The sequence below is a fragment of the Amphibalanus amphitrite genome, unplaced genomic scaffold (assembly GCF_019059575.1).
Source record: "Amphibalanus amphitrite isolate SeventyFive unplaced genomic scaffold, NRLGWU_Aamphi_draft 000259F_arrow, whole genome shotgun sequence".
Taxonomy (NCBI): domain Eukaryota; kingdom Metazoa; phylum Arthropoda; class Thecostraca; order Balanomorpha; family Balanidae; genus Amphibalanus; species Amphibalanus amphitrite.
The window spans coordinates 158,286-183,640 of NW_024881754.1; the positions used below are offsets into that span (position 1 = coordinate 158,286).

The window sequence follows — 25,355 nt, forward strand, 5'->3', positions numbered from 1 at the left end:
TATGTGGTTAGGTTAAAGGTAGTGTGCCAGCTTTCTTGGACCGTATGGAGTTAATGGCCCAGATAAGGAGAACCGGATTTTTAGAACTTATCCATACCTTCAAAACTCATGGAAACGTCTTAAATTCTTCAAATTTTGAGTACCCCAGTGCGAAATTCGCCCCGACGGGTTGTCGGTCGTACCCCAACCACATTTCACACCACTATGAACAATAAATGCACACACTGAAATCGCTATTACCGATATGCTCATCCAATCAAGTTTCGATAAACCCGTTCATCATCATCTCCTGCGGTTTCGAACACGCCTGTTAGGTGGCTTCTGATGCTCGTCGAGGTCGGAATTTCCAAATACGCGTGGTGCGTCGGGCCGCGCGCTCTGACTTCGGCCAAGAAAAATGCGTCAGCTGATCATTGTCATTTCTGCCACTTGCGTGTGGTGAAATGGGGTCATAACTTATAAGACGGCTTTTTCATATCAATTTTTACATAAAATCATATTTCAAACCATAAATAATGTTCGACAGCCAAATAAAAGAAACAATACAATACGGGCTTACAGTTTAAGGCTCGACATTGTGTTGTCTACGATTAGACAGCTGATAACTCATTCCCGTACGTCGTATGGTCGTAACACTATAATGACCTTTGCTTATTGTCACAAGTGCGCCGCATTCGCGATTGTTGCCCGACGCCTGTTTGCAGGTGAGCCCACTACAGTTGTTATACATATCTAAAAACCGAAAAACTTTTAGGCGAAAAAGGCACTATTCCAGGCCCATTTTTGATTTTTTTTTGCGATATTCGGTAAAAACAGAAGCTTCTTATCCTAGGAAAAATAAAATGGGAAATCTTTCAAAGGTGGCACACTACCTTTAAAGTAACTACTTAAATTGTATGCCAATTTTTCTTTCACAACGTTTTAAGCGAATGTAATTACCTTTAATTTGGCGCATTGCTGTCGAAGAAGATTTGGGAACAAGTGCACTAGTATAAAAAGGACGATTTTCACCCAATTACGCCAATGTCATCAGGTACTGCTACGTTAAGTACGTACGTTAAAACGAGCACAGATGATAGGACAATGCTGATCAAATGTAATGATAAATCATATCAACGGTAAGTACGGCAAGGGAACGGAAATGGCTAATTTGTTTCGTGCATGATACCGTGCATATCGTCATTGTGCAATGGTCGTGTGAAAGGTGTCACGCCCATGATCAGTGACTTGTTCCGGATACGGACAGAAGTCTCGTTATGAGCGGATGCGGATGACTGTAGGATGGTCCGGGTAAATTTCGCTGACGCTTGATCACTTTAGCTATAGATATCAGTTGGATGTTTGATCTTTTGCCGTTGAGATGATTAACTAAGTGGATTTTAACGATGGCAAAACGGGCAGCAGCTTTCTGCACTGACTTCTTTTGATCTAAGCTTTGAGCAATTAGCGCTTAAAGCTGCTTCATTGTAAGGGTAAGTATCTAATGCGCACTGTTGTATTTTTCGAGCAGTTGCTGAACCCTAGGAAGATGCTATTAAATCATCCTCGCAGGACCACTGGTGCGCGTAGACCAATATTTCCGGGGTTTTCAATGAGCATTATCATAATTGACTTTGCGCTGCTAGCAGACGATGTCAACAGAGAAAAATGCAGCAAAATCCTTCCGTTGGTTTATTATTTTTGCGTAGAATATACTAAATACTCAATCCATTAATTTTTATGTCATTCTAACTATTTACTATTGCTCCTCGGATATCGGAAATCTTACACAATTCTCATGACTTTAAACGAAAAAGCTGAGCAAAGTCTAAGCTCACGGTACATATAATCTGACCGATTATGTCATCATTTGTCCGTTCCGATATTACACGGAGCGCTGGCCTTGGCAGGCCCTTCTCTTCCAGTTTTCGACTTTGATCCCTACCATGATGAAATGAGAAGCGACGAACGAATAGCAGCAGAAAGAAGGGAGAGGAGTGCACTGCTGTAGTTGCAGTCTGTATACAAGAAGCTGCTGATCAGAGCTCGAAGGACCGCTGAGGCGACCTTACTGACCACTCCGACGGCCCTGCTGACCGCTGTTACGATCCTCTGGCCGTTAGGTTGGTCTAGCTTGACCGCTGAGCTGACCCAAAGGGCGGCTGAGCTGACCTGACTGACCACTCTGGGGTGACCTCGAAGGAGCGATACAGACCACTCTCTTTTGTCCGCCCAGTTGCTGTGAATCTCTACCTGGGCGACTTCGTACCTTTTTGCTATAAATTATTTGCACGATAGTCTATGATGTTATTAGAACTACGCCAATTACTTTGAGCACTTCTAATAGCCAATCTCTTTTTGGATATAGATTATAACGACTTGTGACATCAAACATTTCAATAGGACCTCTTGCATTATACTAAACCACTGAGACTATACATTTTTACATAATAGCCTGCAAGGCGACTCTTTCATTCAAAGACCAGTTTTAAAACGTTGCATAATGACGCCATATATTGCGCACACTAATCTGCGTGTCTGCATGAACCGTAATATACAGTTCGGTATGCGTGTGTTTTAATTGGTGAGGCGCGCACAACCTTGTCCAGGCGTGAGGAAATGCCAGTTAGCTTAGCGGCAGATAGCGGGATGGTGCTGCCGCGCGAGGGTCAGCTGATCGCAGATGTGCATCACGGAGCGGGGCTTTTCCACGCAGAAACAGGTCATGTTATGTCCGCCCGCTACGTCCGGCACGAAGATAATTTCAGCTCATGGCACGACGACAAATACAGGTTTTTATCCGTGTGTTTAATTCATAGCAGCGCGATAGCTGTTGCCGTGCATGCTAGAGCACTTCACGGATAGGCTTTTTAGGATCCGGCCCGGCCCATATCCGGCAAGTCATATCCAGATCCGCCCATTATCCGCCTTTCTTTGAATATCAGAATCCGGCCCACCCATGGCCCGTATTGCAGCCAAACTTCCAAAACATATCCGTAATAATCCGTTTCACCAATAACTGGTTTCACCAAAACTGGACTAACAAATTCAATCTAAGGGACCAGACAGCCATACATCTCACAGACCATCATGGTTCCAAAAACCATGCTTATAAACCTAAAACCACATGAAAATCACCACATTGGTAAACTAGGTATCAATTTTTAACTTCAATGTTAAATGTTAAAATTTTGATCCGTTTTGATCCGGGTTCAACCTTCAATTCCCAAATCCGGCCCGCCCATATCCGTTCTTTTTACAAATTTAGAATCCAATCCTATCCGGTCCGCGGATTTATCCGTGGATAACGGATTTATCCGGCCCATGAAGTGCTCTAGTGCATGCTGCAGGGAAAGCCCGGTTCGGAAAAAACGCACACCAAGAATAGTTAAATTCCAAAAGGGACTCAAAATAATCCTGCAGTTACTGTCGTCGCACCCTAATGACTCAACAAACAAAAGATCGTTAAGTGGATCCATTGGGTGGCATAGAAACGAGACGTATCATTCTAGCCTACCATGCAAGCATTGGAGTGTCAATAGCCGTTTTCACGACGGCCATCTGGTACACATTTGGTGCACATCTGGTACAGATTAGGTGCAGACTTGATCAAATCAGGTTCAGTGTGTCTCTTAGCAGCTATCAGCTAGGGTTGCACTAACCGCTTATATGCCTGCTTTGTCATATTATCAGAGAGCATCATCAATTAAAACACTGAAATGAATTCATAAAATGAAGATATTGCTGTAAAAGAAATTAGGTGCAGATTTGGTCAAATTAGGTGCATTCGCCGGATAGCCCGTCGTGAAAACGGCTAATGTGAATAATGCCACACTGTTTTAAGTTAAACATTCGAAGCAAGTACACTTTTTTGGAAGTATTCTACTCTACAGCACATTTCCCACCCTTATCATTAGTTGTCCACCATCAGCTAGCTTTATCTCACCCCGCCCATGTGTTTAGGGCGCGACTAATCAACAACTCTCGCAATTACGTTGACACTGACGTTCAAAAGCCATTTTATTGGGCAACAGGTTCTTGACAGTTCGGTGGTTACCATTGCAACATTTATGCTTTACCTATAAACCTAAATGCCAAACACCGCTGTGTCTGTCAGGAGGATCTTAGCGTGTCATCGAGCATTAAAGCCCCACAGATCCTATATGCAGGCGCCGGCGAAGGCAATCGTGTCTGAGAGTCAAGAGGTTCCTGAACGAAATTGGCTTCAATCAGGAAGCAGCAAGAATGGAGAAGTAAAGAGCTTATGAAAATGTGCGGGCGATCGATGCTGGAAAATATCTAAAGAGGAACTGCTGCAAAGGTCAGGCTCTTTAGTCTTAACCTTCGCTGGCAATACTGGTTTTCTACATATACGCTCTGGCCGGGAGGGACATGTCGTGCTCGTATATGTACTTACCGCCTTAGAGTTTTGCCCCAAATCAGGCTATGAGCTTTACCAGCTTAAAAAAAATGTCCATGTTGACCGTCATAAGACCCAGCTCATGCTGTCTGGGTAAAAAATTGAAACCCAATTCAATTAAAAACTCAAGTGAACTTACATATGTTTAACACAATAAAGCCCAATTTTATTTTACCCAAGGAGGTAAGACTTAGGTGAAAACAGTACCCAATTTTAATGTAGGTACAATTATGATGGGGTAGGACAACTAACCGCTGACCTTTCAGGTCAGTTAAACGACTCAGAGTCGCGCGTTCCGGCTTTGGTAAATAGCATCGGCAAAAGTGGAAATACCGGAAATACCTATATAGCAACGATTTCGATAACGTCACGTTTGTCAGCTCCGTCGCACTGAATGATACTGACTGAAAAGTCCAACTTGAGCGCTAACCTCAGGTCAACGTCAGATCAAAGCCAGTCGTAACGTCTGGAAGCTATGTCAAGGGAGACATCGTTGCATATAGCTCCATTGGTAGTGCATCCTGAGTTAATTAGTATGTTTTCCGCCTCACTCACTCGGTTACATGCACTTTTAAATTAGCGCACTTTTGTCGGCTGTATTGATGTGCCCACGTAAGTACAAGTTTATTTTATTCAAGATGCAATTGCGGTAAATAGTTTGCTGTGCAAAGAAACTAGATATTTGGGTGCTTATATAATTCAATATTATTAATTGTATTAATAACCTTTATCAAATATTAATTAAGAGTGTTCATCAAGAGTGTTTTATATAAACAATTCAAAACACACAAAAATATAATGAAAAATCAAAATAAACAAAAATTACTTACAAAAATGTTTTATATGCGGTGGCTAGCAAAATAGAATACGCTGGCTCGAACTGATCTCGCATGTTGCACCCAAAAATGACGCGAATCCCCGATACCTACACATCCGTTGACCACTCCACTTTCGTCACTCTCGAATTTGGAGCAGATTACCGCCGGATCCGCGTGTGAGATTCATTTCATGGTGTCACTGACTCCACACGGCAACACGCCAAAGTCACTCCACGGGTCAACACGAAATAGCAAATTTGGATGGGGCGGGCGCAGCGAGTGCGCATGCGCGCTGTCCGTGGCGGTGAACGGGTGAAGAGGAGGCGGGCCGACCGGCCGGCGTGGTGCAGTGTGGAAGGAGAGCGGGCAGTGTCAGCAGCTGCCAGCAGCGGGCGGAGAGTCAGGTGAGTCCCAGTCAGTCCTTCCCGCAGCCGGCGGACCGGGTACTGCGGCACAGTCTACCAGTGCAGTCCTCCGCCGGACGCGCAGACACTGCAGAGAACACGCTGCACAGTAGAGGTGGCAAAAGGTGGACCCGAGGACCCGGTCCAAAGAACCAGTCTGGACCCATATGGGTCCAGACCGGTTCCTGGAAATTTTCTGATGGGTCCAACCGGGTCCTACCATAAACTATACATCTTGCACACTACACATTATTGCAAAATATGAAGTGAATGAAGTGAATGTTTCTTTGCACACAGTAGCTCATGAGTATTCCCAGTGAGAAATTATAGTCTGTTTTACATGATGCAACTAATGATATCTACAATTAGTTTGTATTAATTGACTTTTGGGGAACGGGTCCAACTGGTTCCGGTTTCAACTAAGACCGAGTCCGACTGGTTCCAGAAATGTCCAGCCGGGTCTGGTTCGAGTCTGGTTCCCAAAATTTTCATCTTTTGCCACCTCTACTGCACAGCTGAGAAGGACCGGCTAGGACTGTTGAGCAGAGGGTGTTCTAATGCTGACCCAATCGAGGTAGGGCCGTAAAATGACTTGTATCGTGAGCGTATCTAACGCAATTTGTGGTGTAACCGCTGCCCGTTATCGTATTTGTCTCTTGCTCCAAACATGTGATTTTCTCACATAGAAGAATTTCCGGTTAAATGGGTTATGGGAAATCGCACAACCTAAATTCCTTCAGCACACACCTGTCAATCAAAACTCACCAGAAGTCCCCAATACCTAAGATGTGACATCACTGGCTACTTTCACTCTAATGTAGGCTAATTTCCACCGCACAACAAACCAGAGACAGAAGCAGAGACAGAGGCGACCTTATGCGGCGGATTAGGTCATACCAGTTACACGACTGGCGGTGTCTGGTGCCATAGGCGCCGACCGTTTTCTCTCCCGACTCTCTTCACTCTAGCTGGCTCTACGGGCTCCGCTACTATACCCACTGGCTGAGACGGCCAACCCAGCGTACCGGCCCGGCCGCGAACGGGAGAGTGGCTTTCCCACGCGCCAGGGAAAGGGAAATTAATCGTGGTTGAGCTGGATATCTCCAAAAGGGCTTGTTTCGGGGTGGGGGACGGAGAGAAGGATGTCTTGTAACAAGTGAAGTAACTCCTGGTTGGAAAAAAGGACTCGTTTCAGCTACGCGTATAAAAATGATATGGGACCTAGCAACCTAGCAAATGATTCCAGACGATTTTTCAAGGGTGTGAGATTCTGAAACGAAACAAGAGAAAGTAACTATGTCACCCTCCAGTTGCCCATCATTTTGAACAGTGTTGAAACTGGTAATATCACCGTTATAGGTTTGATTGTCTGAGTAATGACAACAGGCATTTTGTGCTGAATTATGCACCAAGAATGCAGGCGTTTATTGTCATCCGTACGTCAATACGGCCGGCCGGCATGGCTTTGTTTTCTCAACTCAGCGGACAGGCTGGAACCGCAGTGCAGAGCGACCAAGGCCAGCTGGATGCTAGCGGGAAGCCATGTCGGGTGGAGGCAAAGAAAAACTGGCTCAAGCTGAAGTAGGGATAGACCAAATACAAGGGCATTAATCGTAAAGCAAGTCTATTCTCAAGAAAATGTATTTTCCAACGTAGGCGTGATTTAAGTGTTTGCTAAAAATAAAATAATTTCACCAGGCAGGCACACTTTCCAAAGGCTATATGCACACGCTTGGTGAACACTGAGCTCAGGGCTGTTATGTTTCTGTTTCCGAGCATATCGGCGCAATTTTCAGAGTGCTGGGTCCAGCGAAATAAAAAACAATTCGACTTTGGACAAAACTATTTTTTACGTGCATGCTAGTGTGTTGAAAGAACAATTATAATTATGGCCTGAAACGCACAATCTGCCCCATCTCAAAGGCTTCTAACTGAACTGTCCCAGAGCACAGTTTGCATAAAACGGACTAAAGGGGTAAACCTTTCCTCTCCGTCCAGAAATGTCTCTGAGTTACAATTGGTATCAATTACTTCTTGCATTAACGCAAGAAGTAGTCCAAAGAAGAGGTCAATAGTTAAAGCAATCGAACCAGAAAGAAAATGAATGTTTTGGATTGAACGCGTATTCTATAACTTCTTACTTTGATAGTAATAATTTAGAACGAACTCATGCTGTTAACTACCATACGTCCTGTAAACCTGTAGATATTATGGTGGTCCCACATCTAATTTTGGCGTATCATCCTTGAAATGCTGTGCTTGTCGTTTCTCTGTTGCAATGGATGATCAGCAGCATGCAACCAATTATCTATTTGAAGCGTAAATAAGCAGCCGAGATCACGTAATTGGTTAGGAGAATGCAAGTTGCATGCATTGTGCGTGTGCCGCCGTTTTTGTCTGGAACTATAGCAGGAGCCTTGTGCACGCTCCAAAGAGAGCGGCGCCGGGGGGCAGACGCATGTCCTTCACCCGCTGACAGGTGCGTGTGTGATCGGGAAACGTCTGTCAGAAATTGAGTGAAAAGGCTACACGGCTCTTAGGGTAGCATGTTTTTAAGCTTTGTGAGAGACGAGGCGCAAGACGGTATCCATATTGCAAAGTGGAAATAGCGCTATTCTGCATGTTGGTGTTAATTACGCATTCTTCATACCTATAACTTAAAGGAGAGGACCACTAGCTCGCTGCAAAATGAAATGAAAAGGCAAGGCATCACTGCAGAGACTTGTTACACAATGCTCGGTGCCCAGCGCTTTTTTGACTGGATATCAGCACCAAACAATCGCAAATAACGCTTTTGTGCAGGTGTGACCGCTAAAGCTGAGCATCGCCTTCAATTGTGTGGGCCGCCGAGCTTATGTAACCAAACATCCGGTGGTATTCCCGTGTTTGCCGAGACGTTCGTGGCACTCTCCGCCATGTTGGCTGTTTTTGGAGGCGTGCTGCGCGACGCAGAGCAGTCGAGCATTTTCTTTCGGTGCTTGCGTGCCTCAGTTTCTACAGCGCTGCTCTCCCGGTATCACTCAGTTCGTGCATTGCTCAACCCGCACTGTGATAATGAGCGGCTCCCATCCACAAAGGGAGCGCCGCAATTTAGGGGGCTTTATAAAAGGGTTGCATCCTGAACGGGATGATCTAATCACTACCGCGAAGAAAATGCTGCGTAAGGAACAGTTCAACAGCATCATGTATTTCTTGACCACTCACAGCCAGCATCTTATTTGGATTGCTGACATTATGATGCATCCGGAGTAGTAAGAAACATGGGAAGGAACATTCAGTAGAATGTCAAACATGCCTAGAGAGTATCGTGAAAGAACCGCATCTATTTATCAAAGGGGGACTGACTGATCCGTGTCACGCCACTGCCAAAGATGTAGGGGAGACCCGGGAGGTATGGGCCGGTTTTGTTAAAAGGCAATTTTCTTCCAGTGGGCAGTGACTAGACCCAGTTTTTCACCCTGTGTAGGTGCAATTGCCTTTCGCCTGCAACTTGTGCCTGATATTAGGCATCTGGGATCAACTATTTTGTCTCCAGATAACTTTCAATAAATCATGTGCTTTTTCGATCCATCAAAATGCACCGGGAGGTATGGGCCATGGCCCGGGAGGTATGGGCCGGTGCCATGTTTCATATTCTTTTCTCGACAATGAGAATAATACTCGTAGCTGGTATCTACCTTGATCTCTCTTAGAGCCCAGGAACCGCATAAGCGGCCAACAGCTTACTTCATGGAGGTCACTTGGGCCCATATGTATATTGGTGAACTCAATCATGCACCAGGAAACAAAATAAATAATATTTTTCTGTTCGAATGAAATTTGAAGTTAAATTTTCGACCTTGTGCGACAAAAATAAAACTTATTGACGGGGACATTCAATGAAAGCATCTTTTTATTTATTTAGGATCCACGGGGGTGGGTGGCCCGAACCTCCCGGTTAGGACGCCAGAATGTGCGTAGCATCTCAGCTCATAATCTTACAAGAAAGCTTCAAGTTGTCTATCCAGTCTTAATTTGCATGCTTTAAACTTTATGTTAGCGATGGTCTGACATCATAAAACGAGCCTGGTTCAAATTTATCACGAATTTTCTGTATTTACCGTATTTTACTCGAAGAGGGCAAAAACGCTTTATCGCCGCTCATTGCCAAAGAAGACTGAGGAAGATTTTGAAAATCACTTGGGTTGTATAACGGAATGGCTGCTGCCAGTTAACGCTGTCAAATGTGTAAAAATACGCAACACTTCTTCAAAACTGCGATGGCCCATACCTCCAGGGGGCCCATACCTCCCGGGTCTCCCCTATGTAAGTCCCCAGCAGCCGATCCTGACCACCGTGTTCTCGGCCAATGTCCAGCACCGTGTGACACACATATAGGCCAGCTGTTGCCAGCTGATAATAACGACATTGGTGGATGAACACAACCTGGCCTTCAGCGATCGGACGGTAGGAGTCGGGGCCTGCGTGACAAGCTCTGCTTAGCGTGGGCTCCGGCTCTGTCACTCCGTCCACTCTAACAATCGAGCTGAATTAAAATAGATAAAAGCTGGCTGCTGAGCTGGATAGTATACGTGGAATCCTATGCATGCTTTATCTTGAGTGATGCACGCTAGACTCGACACCTTTTTATTCAAATGATGGAAACATAGATGAAAATAGAGACACCCGTCGGAGCAGAAGGCTGAAAGGAAAAATGACGCAACGACCGTTGCATCATTCATATAACTCATTATGTTAAGGGCGTACGATAGACCTTGACCGACAAAACTGCGATTGGTTACATGTGATAGTGTCCGCACAGGCATATATATTCCTGTTTTGTGTGCTAATGCCAAAGGAAAATTGTCAGGGGTGAAGAGTACACACGATTAGGTATTCCGAATCGTATTTGCATTTCATTGACACGTTCTCAATGATAAGCATTTTGGCACAGACCCAAAATTGTATTTCGATCCAGGCGGTTGATAGCCTCTTGCCTGTATCGTTTTACACCTGTATTGTGCACGGTACCATGTAAGTTTGCTGTGCTATCAGATTAAGAAAAAAAGTGGAGACTGGAGCCGTTAAAATATTCCCGGACAGTTCCAGTCCATTCAAAAGAACATACGGTTGCTACTTGCTAATGTTCTGTTTAGACCTGACAAAACTAATCGTTATATGTATAGGACGCAGCAAAACACAGTCAAGTTTTGTTACAATATCACTCCTTATCCAATGTCTTGACTCTTTCGGTCACACACAATTAGTAACCCTCGCACCGACGGGGGGGGGGCGGATATCCGCCACCCCCCCTGAGGTTTTTCGCGAATAGCGGGAAAACCGCGGCGCGTAGCGCCGCGAAATTTGGTATGACTATAACCTCATCAATTTTACACATGGTGTGCAAGTTTGAACCTCCTACCTTTTAAGGTCAGGTCACCAGGTCACTTTGAATGACCCAACCTCAAGTCACTTTTTTGCAACTTTGTCACCGTGCCAGAGCTATAGTAGATGTCGGAGGCCTTTGAAAGTCGCAGGATATTATTAGGTCATTAGTAGCTACAATTTGTATATCTCGGAATTTTGATATCGGTGACCTAAGGTCAGGTCAATTTCGCGACCTCCCCATTATAAGTCAATGGGGGAAAAATCAACTCCCTGTTTTTACCACTAAAACGGGTCGGAATGGCCCCATATACCATACATGACTTCATATACGATCAACCTTCACTACCTTGAGGTCTGTTTTGCTGTTGGGCAGCTGTGAGGTCATGTGACGTCATCAAAGATCACCAAAGGTGTTTGGCCAATAACTCCGTACAGGAACAAGATACAGACGCGTGGATGGTCTCATTGTGTTCAGCTCGTCAAGACGCATCGAATGATATACATGATGACCTCGAGGTCACGTGACCTGAGGTCAACCTTTGACCTTGACCTTTCGAGGTCAACATATATATCATTCGATGCGGATTGACGAGAGGATCACGATGATGCCCTTAGTTTGTTCCTATCTTGACTAATTCGAAAGTTATTCGAGAAAAACTCTCCATATCTAGCGCCGCCATTTTGACTTTTCGACCCCTGTGACGTCATCTTTGACCTGACCTGAAAATGACCTTAGTAAAAATTGTAGATCTTGGCCGTGCGTATCCGATGCCGTTTACCGCTTGTCGCTATCTTGCTTCGTTCTCGAGATCTCAGGGGGGGCGGTCATCCGCCCCCCCCCCCCCGTCGGTGCGAAGTTGGCGCAGACCCCCGTCGGTGCGCGGGTTAAAGCAAGCGCAAGAATAAAAGCGTGAGCAAATATGAAGCAACGGCATTGCCAAAAAAGCCACGCAGGAAAGACGGATTATTGTTATCCAGAGGTCATGCCATGTTTATTGCAAAATGTGATTATTATATCTGCAAATTTGCCGACTTTGTGATCTACCAAAGGACTTCAATTTTGTGCATTAACCTTAAACAGCTCAGCTATATTTATTGCCAGATATGATCTTTTTCTTTATATTTGAAAACCTGCCTAAACCTTACTTTCAGTGGCGTGACAAGTCTGACCTGTCTGACCTGTCTGACCTGTCTGATATGAGCTGACCTGACTGACCTGCCCTGTCTTCACCTATCTGAGCTGCCCTGTTTGACCTGACCTGATCTGACCTGACCTGTCTTCCCCGGTTTCAACAGCGGTGTGCCACCAGCGGCCTCTCCGGGGCGGCGTCAGTCCTGTCTGTACTGTCTGTCCGTCTGACCTGACCTGACCTGACCTGACCTGCTCCGTTTCCAACAGCGGAGCACCACCAGCGGCATATCCGGGGCGGCGTCAGTACACGGTCACGATGCGCTGCAGCCGGACGCTGGGAGTGGTGGACCGGGTGCTGAGCGCCCAGTTCCGCCGGCTGGGGGCGCACATCGGACGACGGCCCAGCTACTTCATCATCTTCCCCGTCATGATCACCCTGCTGGCTGCCACCGGAGTGCAGCAGCTGCGCTACCAGGACGACCCCGAGTACCTCTTCTCGCCGTCCACGGGACGCTCCAAGCAGGAGCGAGCCACTGTCGACCGACTGTACCCGACCAACTTCTCACAGTTCAACACGGGCAGGATGGTCGACATGGGGCACTTCATTCGGCTGGTGGTGACGGCACCGGCCGGCGGCGGACCCCTGCTCACAGAGAGGGTGTTCGATCAACTATACGAACTGGACGAGGCCGTCAGAAAGGTGCGCGTGGACGCGGGTGAGGAGAGCTGGACGTACGACCAGATCTGCGCCACTTGGGGCGACGACTGCCTCGACAACGTCGCGCTCAAGATGCGCAAATACATCAAGGATGTGGAGGCGAACAAGAGTACCGTCACGTATCCGGTTTGGTTCGAGGCAGATGACGTGCTGCCTGTGATCGAGACGTTCGGCTCGCCTGAGCTAGACGGAGATCGTGTGGTCGACGTGCCGGCGCTGCAGATGCTCTACTGGGTCGGCAACCACGAGTACTTCAACGTCAGCCTGTGAGTACACGGATCCTCATTTTCAGTGCCCTTCAAGTATGTGTGTCTTATGCAAAAGCAAGTTGTAATTCATGACCTGGATCGACAGGTCTATGTATGACAATGCATGCAATACTTTTCAGAAGCATTGCGCATTGTTGTGTGAGGGAGTCGGACAAATCTGCGTTTAAATCTTTCAAGGCTTGACATGCCATGCGTAGACATTTTAAACCAATTACCCCCCCCCCCCCCTCCCTCCCCCACTTAAGCCATTCTTTATCCTCTAAACAAGTCGCTGAGCAGCTCTCAGACCAGCATCGCATCCTGCCAGTACCTGACACAAAACTCCTAGCTCCGGTTGAATTTTTATCGTCCATTATAGCATTATGAACGCCGACGGAGTTTCCTTGCGTTTCTAGAACTTCCCTTAGCCCGCTAATTAGGTGAACCAGCCTTTGTAGGCCGCGTCTATGCTAATTGTCACCATAGCGGCCCTCATACATCAAAAGAAGGACAAGTGAAAGCGAATGATATTTGTGCATTCAGTAGAATGTTTATTGCACAAATGAATTTCTAAATCTTAGAATTTTTCTCATTTTTCTGACACGGTTACTCCCCTCTCAGGTCTCTAAAGTGGGAGCTGGCAGTTCAGGAGCGACTGGCCCAGATCATCCCGACGTTCGAGCACCTCAACATCTCTCGGTTCGGCTCGGAGACGCTGAAGCGCGAGCTGGACGTGAACACGAGGTCGGTGATCCCGTACATGGCGGCCACGGTGGTGGTGATGCTGCTGTTCTCGATGGTGTCTACCTCGATGGCCGACTGGGTGCGCTCCAAGCCGCTGCTCGGACTGGCCGGCGTGGTCAGCGCGCTGATGGCCTGCGGCACCGCCTTCGGCATCCTCATGTACTGCCAGCTCGAGTTCATCGGTATCAACCTGGCCGCGCCGTTCCTCATGCTCGGTGAGTACTCTATCAACATCATCACTCCACTACTCGCTCATTTATACTTCAGGCCGCACTCGCCTTGCTAAATGCACATTCACATCCATGAGAAAACGATAAAGTGAATACTTTGCAAGGGTCAATTTTTCCGGTACACTCCCGGTGCGATATAAGCAGCCTCTGTATTCATTGATATTGTGCGGACACATTATTTGTGTCGAGACAATTTGCAAGTTTTCCTTCTGCTTTCTTGGAACCATGTCATTTTTCTAAGACCTTCTCAGTTATAATGAACCTCGGTCACACATACCTATTCCCTCCGAAAAAAACTGGCGAAAGGCAGCATCGTCTTTACTTTTATTTTTAGCACGGAATGCTACCATGGCAACGCCAGGTGATCTTGCCAATGAACCAAAGAGTCGGAACGACGGCAGGACTGACAACTTTAATGTGAAACATATAAGATAGCGATAAATTCACAGTTCACACACAAATATGCGTTTGCTTGTAGTAATAGTAAGGACGAAAAGTTGCTGACTCACGCAACCGCTGACGTAATTGCACGGCGACTAATATGACGTCATAAGCATCTATCGCACAGCTGTCAGGCAGCCGGATTACGAACAACCTCAGCGAGTTACTACACTGCGCCTGTTGGGCCTACCATCTGTCATTGAGACCCAATGACGCAAGGCTGAAACAGACCGGTTACCCGTGGATTAGGAACAATTTTATAGATACCTGGCAAAGTGTGTCATGAAGCCATGCTCATAAGAAACACGTTCGTAGCACCCTTGGTTTTTGCTGCTTAGGTCTTTAGAACATTGCACAAACGTACAAATTCTGTGCGCTGCAGCACGATCCATCCATCTCAACATATCGTGCAAAAACACTGTCATATAAAATTGCCCAACAACTCAACCGTGCACTTATATAACGGCTTTTGCGGTCAGCATAGCGTGACCTCAGTGGGTCGTGGGTAGCATTGCGCTGGGGGTGGCGCCGGGCTGCGGCAGCTCTCGGGATAGCCTCCCCGATCGCTGTCAGAGGCAGAGCTGATGCTATCGGCCCGGCGCGGTGTACCCAGCGTGGAGAGCTGGACCGGTGACAAGGTCGTCTGGCGACCCGCAGCCCGGTGCAGCAACCTGTTCTGGTCGTCACCGCCGCGCCAAAATGTGTCACCGGCCGGGGAACCCAGGGTGCGGTGGTGTAAGGACAGGATATAGGACAGGATAAACCCAGCGGCGAGCTCCACTGCAGTCGCCAACGGCAGTCGGGCCATTGGAGTATCGGAGGGAACGCATTACGCTTATGTGTATGTGGGTGAAAAATGCGGGGATTTACAACTAGCCGGTGTTTCGAGTAGCGGTTGTGCAACGTTCAATGCTCATGCAGTGCTGTTTTGTGAGGCAATGGCGAAGAAACTTGCTTAAGAACATCAATCATTGCACATCGCGGTGTGCAATGTCATGACCGAAAACCTGCCGTTGCATATGCCTGATTAAAGATTACGGGTTGATGTTTTTGGAGCATGCTGTTTGGAATTTTGCTCTAGAAAGATATCACTGTTGACAGAAATTTTGCTATTGGTTGTGTTTCTCACGTTCATTCTTTTAAGCATTTATTATGTAGATTGTGAGTTTTAGTTCTATCAGCCTGGAATTTATGAACAGACTTATTTTCTAGCCTTATCTCATCTTTTCCTGGTTGTGGAGAACGGGGAAGGCCAAATCCGATTGCTGATCCTGTGCTAAATACCCACGTCTCGTACTTATCTCTCTCCTATAGCGAGGTGTGTCTGTGGGAAGAAGGATTATACAGCCCTAGCAACAAAGCATTCCGACTTTCTTATCCTCATGACAAGACTTGGTTGCGAAAAAGGCTGGCTGAATAAGTAATGTGCACACATATTAATGTGCATGAAACGAATGGGTACAGCTATAAGCATATGCAGCAGAAAGCACATGAATGATGTGTTGGCAACTAAGAGAAACAAGGTGGTGAAGGCGATGCATGAATGAAACAATGAGGGTTGCCGAGTTCATTGTTTGATGCGCCAGCCGCATTGAAACCACCCCATACTTGAAGCTTTGGATGTTTTAGGCATAAGGGCCGACAGCCTTACGTCCTAATTCCCAAAGTGTACTTAAAACGATAATTTTAATAGTTCAAACAATTTTATCGTTATTTGTGCACGGCGCACGCTGAGCCATTGTGCCACTTATTGAACTGAATCGTTTTGTCAGTTGGAGCCGTGTTGGAACTACACACTGTGGTGAAGGTTCGAGTAACAAAGAAAGGTATGTTTTTTTAGCAAAACAGCTGTCCCTTGGTAGCTGAGAATGCTGCATAGCTCGCAACATCTTTGTCAAGGTCGTCTGGAACATTTCGCCATACCGAAACAATGAAAAGCATAACTTCCTTTTATCGGCGCTTGAACATCATCCGACCATCGCCGGCGGCATTCAAGCCACCTGACGGTCCCTCCCCCCCCCTCTCTCTCTCTCTCTCTCTCTCTCTCTCTCTCTCTCTCTCTCTCTCTCTCTCTCTCTCTCCCTCTCTGCAGGTATCGGTCTGGACGACACGTTTGTGATGCTGGCGGCGTGGCGTCGGACGCGCGTGCAGGACCCGGTGCCGGAGCGGATGGCGGTCACCTACGGTGACGCGGCCGTGTCCATCACCATTACATCACTGACGAACGTCATCTCGTTCCTGGTGGGCGCCATCAGCCCGTTCCCCAGCGTGCAGATCTTCTGTCTCTACACAGGTGAGCCCGCGAGAGTGTTCTCTTTTACACATGTGGATTGAATCATATAGAGTGGACAATCGGATGGCTGGGTCAGTGAGGTGACTGTCTTTTCCTGACCTGGCCGATGCCACCAATGCAGTGCCGGAGGGAGTTCACTTCGAGGAAATGGTAACTCTTCCACATAAATAACAGAGTAGCGAGCATGTTGCTTATTCAATTGATCAAACCTTATAATCATCGACAGAGTGCATTATTGCATTTGCATCGTCATGGTACGGTCAACGCTCTGCTGATATAGCTGCTGATTTCTGGGAAAGAGAACGGTGACCCTTTTTGTATTCAGATGCTCCATCGCATCTGGGGTAAAGCGAGGTGATGACCGGTCAGATGAGTACAGTCACTGAACTCGCGTCTCATGGTCAAAGCGGTGATTCGCTCTCGGTCCCTTTGCCCTTCGTACCCGGCACCTGTCCGCCGCCATCGGCCGCCGGTGCCTGAGGGCCAGTGCTGGTCATAAAGAGCTGTCAGCGGGCGGGCCGGCGGCGCGGGCGGGCCCGATGCACCCCGCCCCCGCCCTGGCGTGTACCCCCCCCCCCCCCAGCCCAGTACCGGCCGGCAGGGGGCGGGCTGCAAAACCACGCGCCGATCCGCGTCGACCTCCAGCTCTCAGCTCTGCGCGATAAAATCCGGTCGCGGATCTCCGGCACTAAAACTGAAGCCGTTCCTACCAAGGTTGAGTTCGTAGGCTTCTAACCCACAAATGTAATCGCCGGCGACACAAGGTTGGAATTTGTCATGTGCATTCAACGCAGATATGCATTGCGAGAGGAAATATGTTACATAATTGGGTTTTATTAAGCCCTGATTGCGCAAAACCATGACATTGCACCTACCAGCTACAGAAGATGCAGGGATAAAGCTGGCATTACCGATTTGTCAGATCATTACGAGAAGGTCTCCATGCTTCAAGAAAAGTAAAGCGTTACACAGATTACGCGCTCCTTCGCATAATTCCGCACCATATAGGTATACAGCACAGTTAATGCATCGGCACTTACTGAAACAAGTTACATCAACTTTAAGACGTTCCTGTTTCGATATGGTTGTCGATACGAGCTCATGCCACGTCCAGTAAGTAGTCGATAATCCATGTGGGAGGAGATTTCATCCCGCGAGAACACGCGATCTGACCTACGGTGCGCCGCTGACGCCCTTTTCTGTCGATTCCGTGACGAGGGAAGAGCTGGATTGCTGCCTCTCCGCCCATCACTCCCCTCATCCGGGATCATATTCGGCAGCAGCAATCAGAAAATTCCAGACGAGAAAATGGCTGCTAAAGATCGATGCGGATGTGCTTATCCACCTTCTGATCCGAAGCCCGGAGAGCTTCATGCAAATGAGCACGCTATACAGCAAAGAGGGGCGCGCCGCAGCCGTACTTGTGGTTATTCATTGGGTTATCTGGTTCTCTCTGTCGTGAATTCCCAGCCACTAGGTTGCCGTTCACAAGGAAGTGTTGTAACGCTGCTACTTGGCGATCATTATCCCTGTTGCAATGCGGTATTACACGTCTGGGAGTCACTGAAGCAGCGTTGAGGGCTCGAAGATGCAACCAGACGCAATCGACCGTTTCTGTACTCTGCTCCCTATCTCTCCCGGATTTAACACAGCACACACGCCACCACAGAGGCACATCAATTACGGCACGAAACGCGAATCACTGGCAACAGGACGTGCCTAGATAATCACTCGCAACGAGCCGGTTTTTACTGCAGAGGTGACTGATCAGCTCATGGTCACCCATCCGGCGAGGCTGACACAGCCCGCGGGGTGGGCGCGGAGCCGCCGGCGGAGGCTTCAATGCCCAGTCCGTGGTTGGTCATGCGTGTCGTTATGTGAATGTGACATGGCGCTCCCTTCCGGTGCATTTTGACCTCGTCGTGATGAGAAGCAGGTATCGACACCAACACGGTTTACGCCCATCTAACGAGCCCTAATACCAACAACACAGCAACAACGCAGCAGTCAGCACTTTGAGCTGTCACCATGATGCTTTTTTCGAGAGGATGATGATGCCTAGACAGAATCAATGTAAATATTCGGAAGTTCATACTTATCCGGCATGATGATCATCGAGCAGGAAACGAAATTTATCTAACGCACCATTTATGCTTTTATTGTATGACATTAGTGCCAGAATGCCGCACTGAATGAATTGAAATACCTACCGCTGGCTATGTAGAAGTGCATTGACCATTGACTCATCCCACGTTCTTTTGCAGGACTGTCCGTGGCCGTTACGTTCGCTTGGCACGTCCTGTTCTTCGGCGCGTGTCTGGCTCTGTCCGGGTACGCTGAACAGAGGAACCTGCACGCACTCACCCTGCGGCCGGTGCTGCCCGTCTCGCAGTCAGGTCAGTTTCCCTGCAGAGTGCACAGCCCTGCAACCACAGCTCAGCAGCCTAGGAGCCGTGATGTTCAGACTCGGCTGTTCAATTGAGGCGGGATGTTGGAAAGTTTCTGTTACACATTGACTGATGCCAAAAGATTTGGCTCTGATTTTTGCACAATGCATTGAAAGATGCATTCTTGAAATTCGTTAGTCTGGGATTGACATGGATCATTCTGACCTTCCACAATGGAGCAGTAACTTTCTATATTTAGGCGGTGTTCATCTTTTGAGAAAATAGGCTTAGGGTAGCGGTCTCTATCTCACTCTGCAAGATAACCGATGTTGCAATATGTACCGAAAAATAATGAATAATCGCTAGGATTGTGGTTTGCTGGCATCAGTCCACCAGGTGGGATTTTTATATCAAAGCCTTTAAGCCTCGAGTGTTCAGAAATGTCAGATAAACGTCCCGAAGTACAGTATAAGTCAGCGAGGGTACGCTGAGCATAGTGAATAATAATGCAACTAAATAAGGAAAATAGGTCACCTGAGTCACTTTCCTGCTCGACCGGTTAGTCACTTGCTTCAATCGGTCAGTTAATCGTCTCAACCGGTCAGAAAAGTGATGCATTGTGTGCACAGAGCATCGTGAAAACGCATACGCTGGAACGCAATGTCGCGAGATTCAAGGTTAACTTTCTCGTCAACTATAGTGAACACTAGCACTGAATCACTGATTCCAACGGGCGCGCCTGATCCGACCCGACCCCGCGGTGCAGAGCCGGTACTTATGCAACACTTCAGCTCTACAGTTTTACCCGGTCTCAGCAGATCCCGTCAACACGTCCAGGGGTTGCGCTGTGTGCCGACCTTCGTATGTCGCCGTCCTAGCCCTGACCCCGTTCCACCTCCGGCAGACTCCAAGTCGCCGGCGTACCGGCTCTTCTGCGCCGGAGGGATCTCGGAGAAGGAGCCGTGGAACGAACGAGACAACCAGGACCACGCGCTTATGACCTTCTTCCGAGACAGCCTGGGACGGGCGCTGAACAAACCCGCCGTCAAAGGTAGGCACTACGGACGGCTGACCCAGACAACCAGCTACTTTTCGTAGAGAAACAGGATACGCACTTTGTTGTCATGATGTATTTTTAGAATTTCAAGCTCAGACGTCATAACGGTGCGTGTTTCAACAAAAGCTTTGCAACGTGACGTACAGACTAAGCAAATCTGATAAAGTACAGATCAACATGCGTTTTCAGAATAGTTAGCGCAGCGGCTAAGACATAAACCGTTGCTTATTTACGGTCACAACTGTGTCAACCGCTGCTCATTTTAGGTATGAATCTATTTTAGTTTCTGTCGTTGTCATACATCATGGTATCCTCATTAGTCATTCCTCATATTCTTGCAATATCTCACATGGCAAACAAGTTGTAATGATGCACTTGTCAGTGGTCATTACGTGACACCATCGCCAGCTCCCTAACCACGCCATTCCTTGCCGCAGCCCTGGTGATCGTCGCCTTCCTCTGCTACCTCGGAGTGGCCATCTGGGGCTGCACCATGGTCCGCGAGGGACTCGACCGGCGCAAGCTCTCCCGTGACGACTCGTATGCCATCCATGCTTACGAGGTGGAGGACCGCTACTTCAGAATGCACCCATATCGCATCCAGGTACGTAAGCGAGCTTGTGAGTTGTGTGTGTGTCTTGTGTGATTTACTCTGCGTTGCAACAGCAGACTAGCCCGATCAATGAAATGTTGACTTGCATTACATTTACGTATCGTATGCAGCTTTCTGGCTACATGTCTTGCCGGCCTGGCTCATGTTCTTCCTGAAGTGCTAAACCGTTGTTACATTCCAAGTCCTAAGACATGAGAACTTCCACTCACCCTCACGGATGCATGAGCTGTCGTGCCCAGCGGTCCGTCCTCTGTCCTGCTTCCCTCGACAGACAGAGCAGGCCAACACGTTGCCTCCCATATTGTCCATATGACAACCCATCCGAGTGGCGGGCAAGCACGCAGGCCGCAACACGGAAAAACTGGCCCCGCCACTTCAGTGCCTCCCGGTTCGGCCTTCTGCCGCTTCCTGTGTACATAGGCTGTACAATACGGCGTCGAGAACCTTCCTATACATAGCTGGGATGACTTACGTATGCCGTTTTTCAAAATGTTGATGCGATCGTGGCAAAACTTCGTAGTTCAACGTCCGTCACGTCGGTGTTTATTATTTGCATCTTTTGTTTTATGGTTATGTCGTGTTCCCGTCATTGACCGTTTGTCTCTCGTCGCTCAGGTGGTCGTGGAGGGTGAGTACAACTACAGCGACCCCGTGCTGCAAGACCAGATGTCCACACTGGTGGACACGTTCAAGAACTCGACGTTTGTGGACGGCGAGACCGACCTGCTGACCGAGTTCTGGATGAAACGCTGGCTGTTCGACATGGATCTGTACGACACTATCGGCCTGGACGGCACTCAGAGCGTCGACAACCTGAAAAGTGTAAGTACCTGCCCTGCTTAAATCTACGGTTTTTTTTGGCAAAAAGCTCATGTTGCTTTTGTTATTGCCCAATGTCTATAGCTAATTTATAGCTGCTATTACTTTTATTTGATCAATACTTGATTACCATTTATTACTATTCACTACCATTTATTTATAAGACCATTATAAGACCATTATGAGAACGTAACCGTCGTTCTGTTGGCAAGGTGCAATTTCAATTACTCTTTTTTGTTACACTGATCTTCATCGTGAGGACAACTCCGTTTTGTACTTGTTACTAAACAGCTGGAATTCATTAGTTGTCATAGTCAATGCTTATATATCACAAAATAATTATCTCAGGATCACATGAGCGCTAATTAGTCCCGAATACCGATCGCTGTTTTTCCGAGGTCACAATTGACCCCACATCTTAATTAATGCTAAATAACATGAATCTGGTATTAACCTTCACCGAAAATTGCGGTCACACAAATCGTAAATCTTTTCGTTATACTTCCGCTCACGTAATCATAATAGCTGCTCAATGACAATTACATAACGGTCATGGGTTTTCACAGTGGCTCGAGGGAAGCCAGTACGAGCAGGACGTGATTTTCGACTCGGCTGGAGAGAAGATCGTATCGACTCGCTTCCTGATCCAGACACAAGACATCCGAGATACCCAGGAAGACATGCGCATGATGCTGGAACTAAGACGCATCTGCGACGAATCCGATTTCAAGTGCACCGTTTATCACCCGATGTTCACATTCTTCGATCAGGTAAATGACTTGAAGGCTACAAGAAACAGACTTTGAAGTCTGATGTAGGCATCATATGGTCAACTGGTGTTATGCTTACTAGGATCTCGCTTTTCCGGCTTCAGGAACTCAGCGGTAGTAAACCTAAGGCGCCCTTTGTTGAAAAAGCCTCTGATGTTCTCAAAGGAGATCAAGCGCCATGAGCTTGCGGTGGCAAAATCCGAGACCTTGAAAGTATAAGCCACACATTTTTTGCCCGATGAAGGTGATTGAGCAGCCGCGTAAAGTTGCTGATGTCAGGAAGGGTCCATGAGTACCTAGCATGCTCACGTAAGTGTTATTTCCACCAGAGGAGAATCTGATGCTCAGCATTCATGCATGCCAGCCTGAACACGGATGGAGCCATGAGCTCACTTAAAACGGATGGAGTGGTGGGGGATGCCCGCTCCATGGAGATGTTAAAGGATGCGTGTGTTACCAAGAATCACTGCATTCGAAAATTCCCACTCAAGCTTATAAGAAATTCGAGCAGTTTCATAATGTTTTTAAATCGACCGCCGGTTGGGCATAGTTATTGTTAAGCGCCCGATTTTCAAATCGGTGGACGATTTTGTCCTTCGTCGTTCTAAATTGTTATCTTGTTTCTTCAATGGCTGATTGATGCTGTAAGGTCAAGTTAACCCCAGGTCAAAGTATGATATAGAAACATTTATCTTATCCAAATTTATTTATCTTATCCATTTATCAAACCAATTATCCCCGTCGCCACTGTCATACTGCTACCATTTCACACGCCCTGTCAGCGTCTGTCGCACCACGTTCCGGTTCTTTGATTGATGTTTGACGGTCGCTCCCCCTCTGTCCGACAGTTTGCTGTAGTGCGCGAGGTCTCCATCCAGTCCATCTCCATCAGCGCAGTGGTGATGATGATCGTCTCCCTCATCTTCATCCCGAGTCCCACGTGCTCACTCTGGGTGGCCTTCAGCATCATCAGCATCGAGACCGGCGTCGTCGGCTACATGACGCTGTGGAACGTCAACCTCGACTGCATCTCCATGATCAACCTCATCATGTGCATCGGCTTCTCGGTGGATTTCTCCGCCCATATCAGCTACGCGTACCTGTCTGGTCGAGGACTGTCTGCCGACGATAGGCTCCGGGAGGCACTTCACTCCCTGGGCCTGCCGATCCTGCAGGGAGGCGTCTCCACCATCCTTGCGGTAGGAACCCTGGCACTGGCACCCTCCTACATCTTTATCACCTTCTTCAAGACCAACTTCCTGGTGATCGCGTTCGGTATGTTGCACGGCATGCTGCTCCTGCCGGTGCTGCTGTCTTTGCTGGGTCCAGGATCGCACTGCTGCTCCGGACGCGGCAAAGGCGAGGACCCTGAGGAACCCCGAGTAGAGTCGATCGCCTGCCCCGAGCAGAAGATCATCTTGGCCTCGGAGACGCCACTGCGGATCCCTCGGCCGCAGACCACGCTGCCGAAGACCAAGGCCGGGTCGGACCGCGATAGTCTGGAGAGCAGCCGCGACCTCGGTCTGGGCACCTCCGCTGAAGAGGAGAGCAGCAGCAGCCGCGAGAGCAGCGTCGGCGTCGCCAGCGACGAGGGCCCGTCGCCGGCGACCAGTCGCTCGCGGCCGGCCCGCTCTCGCTCGCTGTGCGCGCGTGCAGAGCGTTACGCCAACGCTGGCTACGTGACTGATGATGAGCTCAACAGTCCGATACCGGCAGCGAGACAGCGGGTCCGGCACCGCTCCGAGCGGGGTCGGCCCTCCAGCCGGAGCAGCAGCGGCATTGCCAGCAGCCAGTCCAGCACCCAGTCCAGCAGCGTCAACAGCAGTCAGCCGGGCAGTCCGGCCAGGTAGCCTGACCAGACAGACGGCCGACCGTCTCGGAGGCGAGTTATTCACACCCGGCGGTATGAGCTGGGCGTTACTGTTGCCTGATGATGTCGATGTGGAATGTGGATGTTGATAATGTGCTCGTAGAGAAGCATCAATGTCGCAAGTCTTCTTGCAGCGATCAATTCTTGAGCATGGAGCATAATAGTTTTGCAGTGCCTCGATCAGCTGTGATTAAAGAAAGCTAAAAATGTATAAAAAAAAAAAAGTGGCGGTTGGCGATTGTTTGACAGGGATTATATGTGTCATGAAGCAGTTGCGTTGCTGCATGATGAGGAATTTAAAAGCAAAACTGTCTTATCTTGCGTTATGTGGGATACCTAACGCTGAATAATTATAGACTGTGATTAGAACGTGTAACTCATATGTATGAATCTGCGTGCTTCACCCGCGCGGGAGGCCTGTCCAGGCCATTGGATCACGCTGTTATTTGAATGTACAAACTGCCACGGCCCATAATAATGGCCGACTTGATAAACACTGCAGTCGCATGTTTTTATATAAATAAACGGTACGAGAACCACATCGTTTTATATGTCGCTCCTATTGCACGTTTAGTTCCTGCCCTTTTTCATTTCGATTGCGCAGGAACGCTTATGCTTACCTTAACACGGACTATCAGGGTATTATAAATTTGGTTCACTGCTGCCGATTGGTGGGTTCGAGTTCCACAAAAATATCGAACGGGAAGCATCAAACAGACGAGCAATTGCTAGTATTTACAAACTAATGGGAACCTACATTAATCGGAATGGAAAATGACATTGATTGGATTTTATTTACTTCGGGATGTTATATAACGAATAAGTTGGATAACTTCACCGCTAAGCATACAGTAATTTTCCATTCCATTCTTATGTAAGAGCGGTAAATCTCACTTTAGATAAACTCATAGGACTCTAAATGCCGCATGTTTTATTCTGCATCACCGGACAAGTGCAAAAAATGTCAGTGTAAGATATTTATCCCTAAGTCTAAGGAAAATCGTCTCTCATGTAGGTTTGGAAGGCTCAACAGAACAGTGCTAAG

At 47.8% G+C, this 25,355-nt stretch overlaps 1 protein-coding gene across 1 annotated transcript; it reads left to right on the forward strand.

Annotated features, from left to right (window-relative positions):
- The first annotated feature begins 5,558 nt into the window (after positions 1-5,558).
- Positions 5,559-24,849, forward strand: LOC122386668 (patched domain-containing protein 3-like). The gene is made up of 10 exons (XM_043376079.1): positions 5,559-5,621; positions 12,388-13,104; positions 13,708-14,045; positions 16,594-16,794; positions 19,059-19,190; positions 20,086-20,232; positions 20,676-20,842; positions 21,467-21,673; positions 22,237-22,440; positions 23,289-24,849. The coding sequence occupies exons 2-10, from the start codon at positions 12,437-12,439 to the stop codon at positions 24,288-24,290; spliced, it is 3,066 nt and encodes a 1,021-aa protein (XP_043232014.1). The 5' UTR covers positions 5,559-5,621; positions 12,388-12,436; the 3' UTR covers positions 24,291-24,849.
- Positions 24,850-25,355: the final 506 nt, after the last annotated feature.

Coding starts and splice junctions, on each gene's coding strand:
- LOC122386668 (XM_043376079.1), top strand. CDS start 12,437: ATGCGCTGCAGCCGGACGCTGGGAGTGGTGGACCGGGTGCTGAGCGCC. Junction 20,843..21,466: donor TGCACCCATATCGCATCCAG/GTACGTAAGCGA, acceptor CTCGTCGCTCAG/GTGGTCGTGGAGGGTGAGTA. Junction 21,674..22,236: donor GCGTCGACAACCTGAAAAGT/GTAAGTACCTGC, acceptor GGGTTTTCACAG/TGGCTCGAGGGAAGCCAGTA.